Source organism: Halichoeres trimaculatus, unplaced genomic scaffold (assembly GCF_033239565.1).
Source record: "Halichoeres trimaculatus isolate MK-OKI-2021-1 unplaced genomic scaffold, fHalTri1.1 fHalTri1_scaffold_22, whole genome shotgun sequence".
NCBI lineage: Eukaryota > Metazoa > Chordata > Actinopteri > Labriformes > Labridae > Halichoeres > Halichoeres trimaculatus.
In genome coordinates, this window is record NW_027437200.1 from 8,796,823 (window position 1) to 8,809,424 (window position 12,602).

The 12,602-nt window shown below is 40.0% G+C and overlaps 1 protein-coding gene across 1 annotated transcript in view; it reads left to right on the forward strand.

Annotated features, from left to right (window-relative positions):
* focad (focadhesin) overlaps nucleotides 1–12,602 on the forward strand; it is a 40,081-nt gene that overhangs the window by 15,634 nt on the left and 11,845 nt on the right. The window contains exons 11-26 of the mRNA XM_074699324.1: nucleotides 59–325; nucleotides 3,474–3,578; nucleotides 3,773–3,874; nucleotides 3,985–4,112; nucleotides 4,500–4,626; nucleotides 4,709–4,843; nucleotides 6,449–6,499; nucleotides 8,365–8,448; nucleotides 8,538–8,673; nucleotides 8,765–8,953; nucleotides 9,247–9,368; nucleotides 9,458–9,550; nucleotides 9,866–9,954; nucleotides 11,357–11,398; nucleotides 11,508–11,616; nucleotides 11,717–11,833. Coding sequence (XP_074555425.1) covers nucleotides 59–325; nucleotides 3,474–3,578; nucleotides 3,773–3,874; nucleotides 3,985–4,112; nucleotides 4,500–4,626; nucleotides 4,709–4,843; nucleotides 6,449–6,499; nucleotides 8,365–8,448; nucleotides 8,538–8,673; nucleotides 8,765–8,953; nucleotides 9,247–9,368; nucleotides 9,458–9,550; nucleotides 9,866–9,954; nucleotides 11,357–11,398; nucleotides 11,508–11,616; nucleotides 11,717–11,833 — 1,896 coding nt within the window. The remainder of the gene's footprint in view (nucleotides 1–58; nucleotides 326–3,473; nucleotides 3,579–3,772; nucleotides 3,875–3,984; nucleotides 4,113–4,499; nucleotides 4,627–4,708; nucleotides 4,844–6,448; nucleotides 6,500–8,364; nucleotides 8,449–8,537; nucleotides 8,674–8,764; nucleotides 8,954–9,246; nucleotides 9,369–9,457; nucleotides 9,551–9,865; nucleotides 9,955–11,356; nucleotides 11,399–11,507; nucleotides 11,617–11,716; nucleotides 11,834–12,602) is intronic.

Genomic DNA, 12,602 nt, shown 5'->3' on the forward strand with positions numbered 1-12,602 from the left:
GATAGTGGCAGACTGAAATAAACAGATTAAAAACCTTTAACCTTCCTTTTCTCCTCAGTCTGCTCCACAGTTACCGTTCCCTCTCAGCTCCTGGTACAGTGAGCTCAGTGTGGCCGTCTCCGTGCTGCGGAAGCTTGCAGACGATCCTGCGGCTGCATCTGATTGGCTGCTGTCCGTAAGCTCCGCCCTCTCTTTGTCGTCCGGCCAGCTGCGGCTCTGCCTGCTCAGCCTCATTGTGACTCATGTCATCATCACGGGTCAGGAGGACATCTGCCAGCTGGCCCTGAAAGCCGGCCAGGCCATTGCTGCAGCCGACCCCTGCCAGGTAGATAATCCACACAGATCAGTTCAGCACATCCAGACCTTCAGATGAAGCTTTGTCTCTGAAGGTCCAAAAGAAAAAGATGTAATACACTAATTAGGTATGTAGTTTAATTCTAAATATGCCTCATTTCCTCAAGGTAATACACTTAACGGCAGGTTGGAATTGTTGAAACTTCTGAAGGGAACCCTCATCACAGAAGAGTTCATGTATAGATTTTTATAACTTGTTATTTCCATCTCTTTGTCTTCTCCTAACTCAAAAACAAAGCTAGGCTAAGTTCAGTATTTTCAACGTGGTCCCGACTCTGATGGGCTTCAAAACTCTATCAGTAACAAATGAGCAACGACAAAAAGCCTACATCCATTTACAGTTCAGTCTATGGATGTTTCATACTTCACAGAAAGCATTTTTGTGCGAAACGCAAAATCAGTAATCACTTGCAAAACAATTTTAACATGATGCAAAAATATTCAATGCAACACAAATCCATTTCTCCAAATGCAAAAACGGTTTGTGAAACTGTCAATCTTGAAAACTTCTAATAACACCAAAAAAATCATTACAGGCCATCTTTTAGATATAGATAACAGTTCATAAAATGCAAAACATTTTCACAATTTTTTTGTTTAAGGATAAATAATATCTCAAAATGCTAAAACAGTTTGTAAAACTCGAAAGTTTCATCTATCGTACAAAATTTAAGGTTGACTTTTAAAGATAATTAATTAGAGAAAATCTTACAGAAATAGAAAACCGTTCACAAAATACAAAAAAATGTTTTACAAAATCTATGAATATCTCATGGTGCACAGAAATGTTTCTGCAACGCTTTTTGAAATAACTACAAAAACATTTGAGTTTGTGAAACTGAAACCATTTCATCAATCATAAAAACCTTTACCAAAAAGAAAGTGTGAAGCATGCAAAGCAAAAATATTAATGAAGAATTTTGATTGAACAAACACGTCTCAAAATATTCAATAAATTGAAAAAACATTTTCAAACCATAGTTTTTATTAAATATAAAACTCTTTTACAAAACAAATGTCTGATAAAATATAACTACTGGTTTTGTTTCTTGATCTGAGGAAATACTTTACAGCATGTGAAATATTTTGGGTTTTATTTCATGGTTGTTATTTTTTAGCCTTTGAGTAAATATTTTTGAATTCACACAAACATTTCTGTCATGAAATCTTTAAAGGAGTTGACCCTCAAGGCCACCATAGAAGAGATTCATACAATCATCATGCTCGTATTTAAAGAGCGTATTGTATCAGAAATGATGGATCCCTTCAATGAACAAACATTGTATAAGTTTTTTCTTCTCTTCTTGAGGACAGACCTGACAAAACCTGACCTTTGACTTTTTCAGTGAACTGAGGAGATGTTAATCACAAGAAAATCAGTTTCTGTTTCAGCTTTATACTGCTGAAGTAAGACAGACTTTAGCTTTTGTGAAATGATGAAAAGCAAAAGTAGGATTTAAGGTTGTATTTTAAGTTCTTGTTCTTTGTAAAGATCTCTTTCCGTGTTTTACATCTACTATAGAGAATCTCCATTTCCTTCAGCTGCATAAAAAAGAGCGGTTTAACCTCACAGATTTCCCTCTGACCCTCTGGGACTGTAAATGGAGTCACTGGCTGCTGCAGATGATGTGAAATATCACACAGTGTTATAAGCTGCTCATTACTGGGCCTCGTTAGACGTCTCTGAGTATTCCCCTGCTGCTCTAATTGCTCCCACAGTGCCACTTGTGCTTCTGGTTTGATGCGTCTGTAGGAGGTTATTGGCATATTTGAGCTCGATGGATTTCCCTCCTCACTGTGCCACATCTGCCTGCTTATAGAACAAACACTGTGTAGGTTTGCGTCTTAGTTTTGGAGATTAGGAGTAAGTTATTAATAATTATTCACGATCACTCATTAGGAATGTTGTAATGACGTTTTCTTGATTAAAGTTGACAGTTTGAGGTCACAATCAGACATTTTTGGGATTCATTTTCAGGAAAAACCTCCAAGTCTTTCTCCCTTCCTCTCAAGCAGGTGAAGTTGTTGCTAGGCAACGGCCAAGGTGCCGGGCAGCAGTAAGTGCTTTATGTTAATGAGAGGCTTCAGAGCTGTTGACTGCATGCATCCAGAGATCCTGACTGGCTCCTGTTTCTGACCCGAGTGCTGAAGGAAACCATTGAGTATGAAACCTGCTGTGTCCTTCAGTGCAATCACGAGGCTTTAAGTGAGCAGAGAGCATCATGGGAGGTATAGGACAGGTCAAACACTAAGGAGATGAAGTTGATACTTTTTAGATGTTTTTCAGTGATTTGGTTCTTTTATCAGATTTCACCAAAAAGCAAAATATCAAGCTTAAATGTTTCATGTAAAGCAGCTCTCAGGATCTTTTTAGTTTTATGTGGAGTTTGGCACCCCCTGTGGTCAGAGTTTGTATTTTAAAGTCCCACCCAGAGCTTTGGTTATCTTTTAAAGTTTGTTTCAGCTTACATTTGATTCAGTGTTTTTCCCCTCTAAGATGTGAAGTTAACTAACATGTTGAGCTACCACAAATGTAGAAAGCACACTGCACTTCAAAAACTAAAACCGAATTATAAGTGTTCACCTTGTTTTTGGTGAAATTGCCATATCCGACTTCATATGAGCCACACTCACCTGCCAAATTCAGAAAAATGTTTTACTTCATGATCTAAAAAGACAAAAATGACGCCTACATTTTTTAAAAGACTCAAAGATTCTGCCATTGGTGTAAGAAAAATGGAAATGTTACTTTTTTTTCTTAAGACTTTATTCCTATTTCATGAAACTTGACAGGTATATTTTTCTTTCCTTTGTGGCAGATTTTTCACTTTTTACAAGCAATTTAGGCGTCATTTTTGTCCTTTAATATCTCGAAACAAGACTCCCAATGTTTTAGGATTGTCTGTTAAGTTTCATATTTCAAAGACTTCAGAGATTTGCGTGATCTTTCTGGATGCTTGGCTTGGATTGGGCCAGCTAGAAAGACAAGACGAACTAACATTTGAGGTTTAGACCTTCACAGACTGTGATACCTAAAAAGCAGCAGAATGTGTAAATGAGAATGTGTGTGTTTTGAAATTGTTGTGTTTAATGAAAGAGGCTCACCTGTGTGTCTGCAGGTCCCCTCACTTCTTCCTGTTCTGTTGTTCAAACTGGGCAAAGAGAAGAATCCAAACGTTGCTCACGCTGTACTGAACTGTCTGCCAAACCTCGGGACTCATAAGGTACAGCTCGCTAACTTCATGTAAGGATTTACAAAATGACTGAAACACCTGTGTTGTGTTTTCCTCCGTTTTTTTTAAATCAGAGTCTTAACGTATTCAGTGCTAACATTCTGAAATGAAGAAATGCTGTGGAGATGAAGCCCAAACTCATGTTTCCTGGTCTTATTTTTAATGCTGGTGTTTTATTGTTTCAGCTCTGTGTCCCCATGGTGCTGCAAACCCTCCACATGCTGGCCAGCACCCCCAAGCTGCGAGCTGTGGCAATGCGCCTCATGGCTGCTCTTTGGAAGAAGCAGGTCAGTAGAAGTGATCGCTCATTAGAATCATAAAGTTTATGTATTTATTTCCACATTTTAGATGTTCTTTCCTGCAGCGTGCCGGCTTTTATTCACCTCTGTGTTTTCAGGATCGAGTTTACTCAGAGCTGCAGCGTCTGCTGGGCCAGCAGGACAGCAGGGTGGTGGTGGGGAGGGACGCTCAGTGGGAGCAGATCCTGGCCAGAGCCGCCTGCGTCAGAGACATCTGCACGGAGAGGTCAGACAGACACACACACACACACACACACACACACACACAAACTGTTGAAAACCTCCAGAGTCACGCAGAACTCGTGATGATGAAACACAGACCATTTTATGTTCTCTGATCAGGAAAATTAGACTTTACAGCCTGATCTGGGGGGCTTCAGTCATTTTTTGTGGCAGGGAGTCAGACCAGTGACTAATGCTAACAAAAGCTTTCTTTATCAAGCTTTAGTTACCAGACAAACTGGCGCCAACTACTGGAGCATTTCTAAAACCTTGTAGAAATTCAGGAAGTTAATTCACAAAACTGCTAACACAAAATACAGTGTTTCCATCACTATCTTTGAATCATTGAGTTCACTATCATAGTGTGTATGTTTGTGTTTGTGTGTTTCAGGCCTTATCAGCACGGAGGAGACATGCTGGCAGCCATTAAACTCACTCTGACCCAGTGCACCAGACCAGACATGGCGACCCCGGCTGCTCTCGCCCTGCAGGGACTACAGGAGCTGTGCAGGGCTGAGGTCACTCTCTGTTTCACACATCCTACCAACATTCCCTCTGCACGGTGAACACAGACAGCGCTTAATGAGGCTTATTCTTCAGGTAGTGGACATCATCTCTACATGGAGGAGTCTCAGTCCTGAGCTGAGCTGTGACTCTCGTCCTCTGATGGTCAAAGCCACAGCGGAGCTTCTGGCTCTGGTTCCACAGCTGGCTGTCAGATCAGAGCAATACGAGGTAACCGGAAGCTTCTGTTTGACATCTGTAAATATTAGTGTATACTGACAGTTGGGCAAAGATTTTAAGGGGCCTGAAACTTTAAGAAAACATAAACAACCACGAGTTTGCTAATGCTTATTTTACCTAATTGTGCAAATTCATTTTGTTCATTTCATGTGGAGCACAAATTTTTTGGAATGCTGTGTGTGAAAACTAGCAAGCCTAAAGATTTTCTGACAACCAAAGATTTCATTTCTAGGTTTTACTAGTTTGATAGAAGAAAGTAGTTCCTGCACAGGAAGAAGAATTTTAATGCTGGGACGTTTCGGTCATAGAGTTTTTCAAATTTAGCTCGAAAAAGGTCTACAACCCAAACGTTGCAGCATTAAAGTTGGAAGTTGGCCAGTGTGTGGGAACTATTTTCTTCTATTAATTTGGAACATAGACTGTATATAGAGTGGACAGCATGGCTCCGCCATTTATCATTGTACGGTTTTGAAGCCAAAATACCTCCGTCACAGGCGCAGCCATTGGTAGCAGTTTGCAGCCAGAGTCTGCGCAGTAGAGACGATGAGGGATTCTGGGAGAATCTGAGTGGAGCTGGGTGACAAAAATAATAATATTTTTTCTTTCAAGAGTCTAATCACTTCCTGACTCTACCTCCTGACATATTTTACAATCCCCGAAAAAAATACACAAGAACAGCAGCTGTCAATCATCGTTATACGTTACATAAACCCTAGTTTTTAACCTCGTATAACTAATAAAAATGAAACTTTTCAGAAAAAGAGGACTTGAATACAAGACAGCCAAATGATATCTTCAAATCACCACAACAATCGGATGTGAGAAACATTTCTACGAGGTGTAATAATTTTTTAAAGTTTGACCACAGCCCATCTGGAATGGCTGGAAACCTATACTGCAGCCAGCCACCAGGGGGAGACCTCACTTGGAGCCAAGCAAGCGGACGTCCATTTTTTTTACAGTCTATGATTTGGGCTTGAGTGTCTCTGTCTGTCTGACACACCTGCCTAAGAAGTTAGGCAAAGATTTTTGCTCCCAAGTTTTGATAGTTTGTCATGTCATTATTTTGTAGACACACCTGATTAAGCTCATATTCAAACTGTAAACACAGTTTCTGAATGAAACTATTCCTGCAGTTATATAGATATGCAGTTGTTAACCAAAAAAGTATTTTTTTATCCATTTTACTCTTAAAGAGGAACAAGAGTCAATTCCCAACTTCTGTTGGACTGATGGAATAATGTTTACCCAGTATAATATCACCAGAGAGAGATGGTTTCACTGTTTGCTGTTGGACTTATTCTGCTGTTTTACCAAGTGTGAGTCCAGGACAGCTGAAAGGAAATAAAACATTTGTAAAAATTGGATAAATACTCCCTCACTCCTAATCCTGAAGATTAACAGGATGTGAAAACAATGTTAACCTTCGCTTCAGGTATCACAGGCTCAAAGGTAAACCAGCTCATCCATGAAGATCCTTGGTTTTAATCTTTAATCAGCGTGATATTGATCATTTTTCCCTGTAGCTGATTTTTACTTGTAATTTTTAAACATTTACTGTGGCTTAAAAATTCTTTTTATTTTATTTTTACCCAGAAACTGAAAGAGGAGGTGGTGAGCTTTCTGTGGAACTACGCTTTGAGCAAGGTCTGTGTCCTCTTTGTGTGTGTGTGTGTGTGTGTGTGTGTGTGTGTGTGTGTGTGTGTGTGTGTGTGTGTGTGTGTGTGTGTGTGTGTGTGTGTGTGTGTGTGTGTGTGTGTGTGTGTGTGTGTGTGTGTGTGTGTGTGTGTGTGTGTGTGTGTGTGTTGAAGCACACAGCCCCTCTTGGTCCAGAGTAGCCTTGCATTTGAATTACAGATACAGATAAATAATTGAAAGAATTTCTTTTTATGATGATGGATAAAACATTGCTGTTGCTGTAAAATCACATGTAGATTTACAAACAGAGGCAGAGAGAAACCAGGCGGCTGCTAATTGGATGATCAAATACACTGTACAGGCTCAGGGACGACAGCTTATGGATTATAGTTTTAACATTTCTTTTATGAAATTTAAAAAGCAGAACTTGTTCTACTGGACAAAAAACAGAAATAGCATGGGAAAGCTGTGACGCATCTTTATTTTACTAAGTGTGCCAGTGAGCTGGATCAGGCCCCTTAACAAACCAGGTATCTCTGAACTCACGCCATCCTCAGCTCTCCTATCAACCAAAGTAAAAAGCCTGTGATGTCTCGCTGCAATCCACACAGAATGCACAAGTCTGTTCATCTATTTTCATCTGAGACCAGGTCCAAGCACCCACTTCTGGTTTAAAATATAAAGCATACGCAGAAGTGCTTAAAACTGCAGTTCCTGTAGTGTCCACTCCTGCTGAAGCACCAGACATCACATACACACCAAGCAACTAAGGAGACTTTTACAGCAAAAACGAACGTGTTCAGAAACAGTTATGTCCAACTGGCTCATTGTTCTAATATTAATATTTTTCATAACTTTCAAACGTAATACATGTACGAGGAAGAAAAAAGAAAAGTTTACAACAGTTTGATGAGTTTTATTGTTAGATTTGACCTGGACCTCCCTTTGGTTCGAGCTGACTGTCAGATTAATTTTCTGTATTTTGCCTTTTACTTTGACAAATCTGTGTGTTCGCCTTTGCACAGCATACATTGTTTCTAACCCCAAACCAGGAGTGTAAAGCTTTGACTTTCACAAATCTAACTTTGTTATGACATAGCAGAAGGAAACTGAAAGGGAAAAACAGGCAACGTCCCCCATCTATGACGGTTTTCAAAACTCTGTCTCAGAAACAAAATTTCTAGACTATGCCCATTTTATACAATCAATGATTAGGTCGTGAGCGACAGATAGTGACCAAAGAATAAAATCCTAGAGACAATCTAAAGGATGATCATGCTCAATGTCAGGGAGAGGGTCAGGAAGTTACTGGAGCTACATGTAAAATAACTTTCTAAATCTGCTGGGGCTGTCCTGAACATTCAGCACAGCCTGCCAGACTCAAATACCTCTAATAGTCAAAAGTTGTTATTGAGGTCACGTTTGTTTCTGAAAAAGAAGAGCTACACAAATATGCTTTAAGCCCTGTTAGTGAAAAGTGAAAATAGAGAAAGTAGCAGGTGGTTTCATCTAGAAGTGCGTACATCAGAGGATTAATCAAATGTTAATCTTTAAAGAAAAAATACAACCAAGCCAGCAAAAGTGGTCTTCTCTTGACAGGAAAAATGTAAACTTAAGCACCTAAGCTCTAATCTGTATGTATATGTAAGGCCTTAAATAATTGGCAGCATGTGTATAGAAAATATTGCTTCAAAAGTAAACAGCTAAGGTGGAAATACACTTTGGGATGTTTGATGTTTGAATGTGGACACAGGGAATGGCCGGTTTGACTGTAACAGGCTGTGTAAGAAGGTGAGGTAGGACATTGATGGTCGTTATTTTTTGTGACTGCTCTTTTAATTAAGAAAATATTTTCTGTTGGTTTGCTGTACCAGGATCCAGAGGTGGCCGGCTGTGGTTTCAGAGCTTTGGCTGAGTTTCCTGAAGAGGTCCACACGATAAACCTCCTCCCTGAGGCGGTGAGAGTCCTGCCCCTCCCACAGTTTTACATTTCCTCAGTCCTTTACCTCTGTCTGATATCGCCCCATCGTTTCTGTCTGATCTAAAGGCCAGACCGGTTGATAAAGCACCTGAAGATGAAGAGGAAGAACAGGACAAAGATGAAGAAGAAGAGAAGGATCTCTCTGTTCCAGGTTCATCGTATGTAAAGCTGATGGCTCTAACTCCTGTGTCTGTTCTCTCAGGTAAGTTTAACACTCACATCTCTCGTTGCAACACTGATCTGATGCTTCCAGCTGAGCCAACTCTTCACCTTTATCCTCTTCATCTTCTCAGCATTTGAGCGCTTCCTGACATCTCTGGTGAAGCAGGAGATGACTAAGATGCCTCGGGGGGTCTACTTCTCTGCTCTGAGGGGGGGAAACCTGCGCTCAGATCAGGGGAAGACAGTGGCGGGAATCCCGGCGTTCATGTTGAAAACCTATGAGAAGAACAAGCAGCCGGGGCTGAAGCCTGGACTCGCAGGTGATTAAAGAAAGTCAGATTCTGTTGTTGGGACATTGTTATACAGATCTTTATTGTGTTCTACCTCTCTGCAGTTACTTTGATCTGAATCATGAGAGACGTTTTTACTTTTATCCATTTTTTTGGGCTAAGCTCGACAGCGGTGACTCATTTTTTAAGAGCCTCTAGTGGACATTTGAAGAACTGCAGCTCACTGAACCCAAATGTTGAATTGTCCGGTTTCCTGTGCAGCTTCAGACCCTGTGTTTCCCTCCCCAAAGCCTCAGAATAAGTCCTGTTTGTGTGTTTTGTAGCTGGTCTGCTGATCTGTTACGAGCTCCCTGTGCAGACGGATCGCGAAGGTCGTCCAATCCAACGGTTTCTCGTCAGCCGCAGTCGCAGCTACCAGCAGACGTTATCAGCGCTGATTCACGAGGCACGTCTCATCCTCATCTTCCTCACCTGTTTTCATCCTAACTCAGATAAAATCAGAAACTAAAAATTCTTATTGTCTCTGTTGTGTAGGTGAACATTCAGCCGTCTGAGTGGCACCGAGCGCTCCTCCTGCCTCAGGCATGGAGAGGCTTCATGAGCCGAACTTTCCACGCAGTTCTACAGGTCTGTTCCTCTGGAAACTCATAGATTGATGACCAATGGTTCAGAAATGATGAAATTCAGTTTTTTGGTTCCTGAAAGTTAGGGTATTTAAAGCAAAGTGATGCAGCACCATAAGAAAAAGTGTTAACAAAAATCACAACAGACTATTTAAAAAGTATTTTCTGAAGAGCAGAGGTAGTGATTACAAAACAGCAGGAATTACAGATATTCATGAAAATCTGAGGCTACAAATAATATCAGATCCTTGACAGTCTCATAGCTGTCCTGCATGATGGAGTGAGCTTTGATCATCTGAACTCTTTGTGTTGTCTTCAGGGTCGACGAGCAGATTTGGAGATGCAGCAGAAACAAGGCAAAGAGGACCCACAGGAGCTGCAGTATAAGCAGCACTGTGCCTGGCTGTGGTGAGAACTAATGACAGAAATTTACTGAAACAGCTTCATTCTGTCCCTAAAAGTTGATATTCATAACTTATCTTTTCAGTGAGCAGTGGGTTATCAAACCAGAGGAGTTATTATATATATCTTTTTACTTTTTATTTAATTATTATTTTTTTTATTTTTTAAAACACACTTGTGTACATAGATACATTCACATATCTAGGTATGGGCAGCGAATTAGGTACTTTTATAGGTACCAACAAAATTCTGTCTAAAGTACTGGGTACCAATTTACATACAATCAAAAGGTATCATGTGTTAGGTATCTAAATGCATCCTTGTGACTGAGGTAATGGAAGAGTAGGCAATTTTCCGCGTTGGACATAAGTACAGCATTGCAAGGTTATATATTGAAAGTTTAACATGTTAAATTTAAATTTATTATACGTTATTATTTAACAAATTTGTATTTTTTACCACATAAAAACAAAAAAAGTACTGAAAATTAGTACCATTAAGTACCGATACCGATTACCAGGTACCAGGCATCAGTACCATATCATTTTAAATGTGAAAGGTACCCATCCCTACACACATGCACCCAAAAGAAAGAAAAAAAAAAGAAAAAGAGGTCATGGGTTAATCTGTACAAGGTCCTGTCTGAGTTTTGTTTTATGTGGAGGAACTCTACAACCAGAGCTTTGTTAGTTTAAAGAGTCAAATGTCTTTGAATAGGATTTAATCTTTATTTCAGCATGTGAACGCTTTTCAACTCTATAAAGACTTAAAAGTTTAACCTTGTGCACATTTACGTTATTCAGACATTAATTTGGACACTGGGGCTCAAGTGTGACGAGCGTGTTTGATCTCATGGTTTACACAGTTAAGCTGTTGTTACGTTACAGTGAACAACTTAATGTGAAAATGAGTCAATGAATCATCTTATTATTACCGTGCATCTTGCTAAAAGACGTACCAACAAGCTAACATGATTTCATGAGAAAGTCTGACTCCATATACTTCATTAACATTAGATGTGTTGTTACATCATGGACGATGCAGTCATTATCCCACCAGAATCAATAGGAAAACTCCTTACACTGACTTTGACACGGGTTAAACAAGATGATAAATAAGTTTGTGACTCCAAGTAACCGAATGTTTTTAAGACATTGCAGATCATTGCAGAATGTTCTGGTCCCATCATGATGTAAATGCTGCATCATCTATGAAAGTATCACAAAACAGAAAGTTGCATGTTTACTGTTTATCCTTTCAAAGCTTTGTGTTGCTCCCAGATCAAGTTTTATCAAAAGAAGATTCTTCCTTTCATACAGCAAGGACATCAAATCATTTTTTCCCTTTTTTTTTCATTCTTTCTTCTTTGTTTTATTCTCTGTCCACCACGTTTCCTCTCGTCCTGCAGGGCCAGAGATCAGCTCACAGACGTCATCAAAGCTGCTACAAAGTGAGTCTCCTGCGTCTGATCTCCACACAAACAAAACATTCAGACACAGCTGAAAAGGTTGAGATCATTGTGTCGGTACTAACAGCAGTGTGTTGTTTGTGTGGAACAGAGACAGTCCGGTGGTTCAGGGAAACTCCATCCTGGCTCTGAGCGGCCTGGCTGCTGTCCTTGCTAAATATGAGAGTAACATGCCTGCTGATGGTGACGGCGGCCTCGGGGTGAGATAATCAACTTTTAGAGGACGGTGTTGGTCAAAGAAGTTATATGTAATGTTGAATCACGAGTTCAGAAATGTAATTTGGAGTTTTGTCCCTGTAGGCTGGTCCAGAGTTTGTGCCTACGTCCAGCTGGTTGTCCATCGTCCTGAACACGCTGCTCAGCATCAGCAGCAGCAGCTACAGGGCCACAGGACAGGTGTTCCCATGGTTCCCACATGTAAGCTCCTTCAAGTGTTTCTCAGTGTTTGCCTTGACAGATAATTAAGCCAGCTATAACTGGGTAATAGATGTTAGGTACATTTCAGCAAGTGATCAGTGTGTCTTTTCATCTGTCTTTTCTTTAGTTTCAGCCAAAGAGGGTCAGTTTTTTACTTTTTGATGGATGTTCATCAAATAAAGAAAGTAATAATGTTATCAATAAATGTTGTGATCAGTTATATTTGCATGAAAATGGGGCAAAAGTTTCTTAAAAAGTGTTTAGGGGTGTTCACAGCTGAATTTTTTTTTCCGCAGCTTATCAACCTGGAAAATGTTCCTTACATAATTTAAACAAAATAAGTCCACAAAAGAAAAATAAATAACACTCAAGGCTAGCTGTGTAAACTCACCTGTTGTCACCTGCTATTGTGTTACAAAAATATTGTGAAGGATCTTAAACTACCGTTTAAAATAATGAGGTCTTCTAATAATGCAAACAAACCCCATCATCAACCAATCAGGGTCTAAGAGGGGCGGGACTTATCGGCCTTACCGGCAACAGTGGCACAGGCCTGTTTGGAGGGGAAAGCAGCAAAACCCAGTCTTCAGAGATGTAATTCCCCAGGTGTAAAGGATCTACCTTTTTTCTCTTTTTGAAACTAAAGCAAAAAAAAGCAAAAAAAGAAAAAGAAGGCTGGAAATGCCAGTAAACAAAACAAAACAAAACTGCAGTTACTGGACACAGGCCCCAACTCTACAGCTTTTCAGCCTGTGACCCAAAACACAAG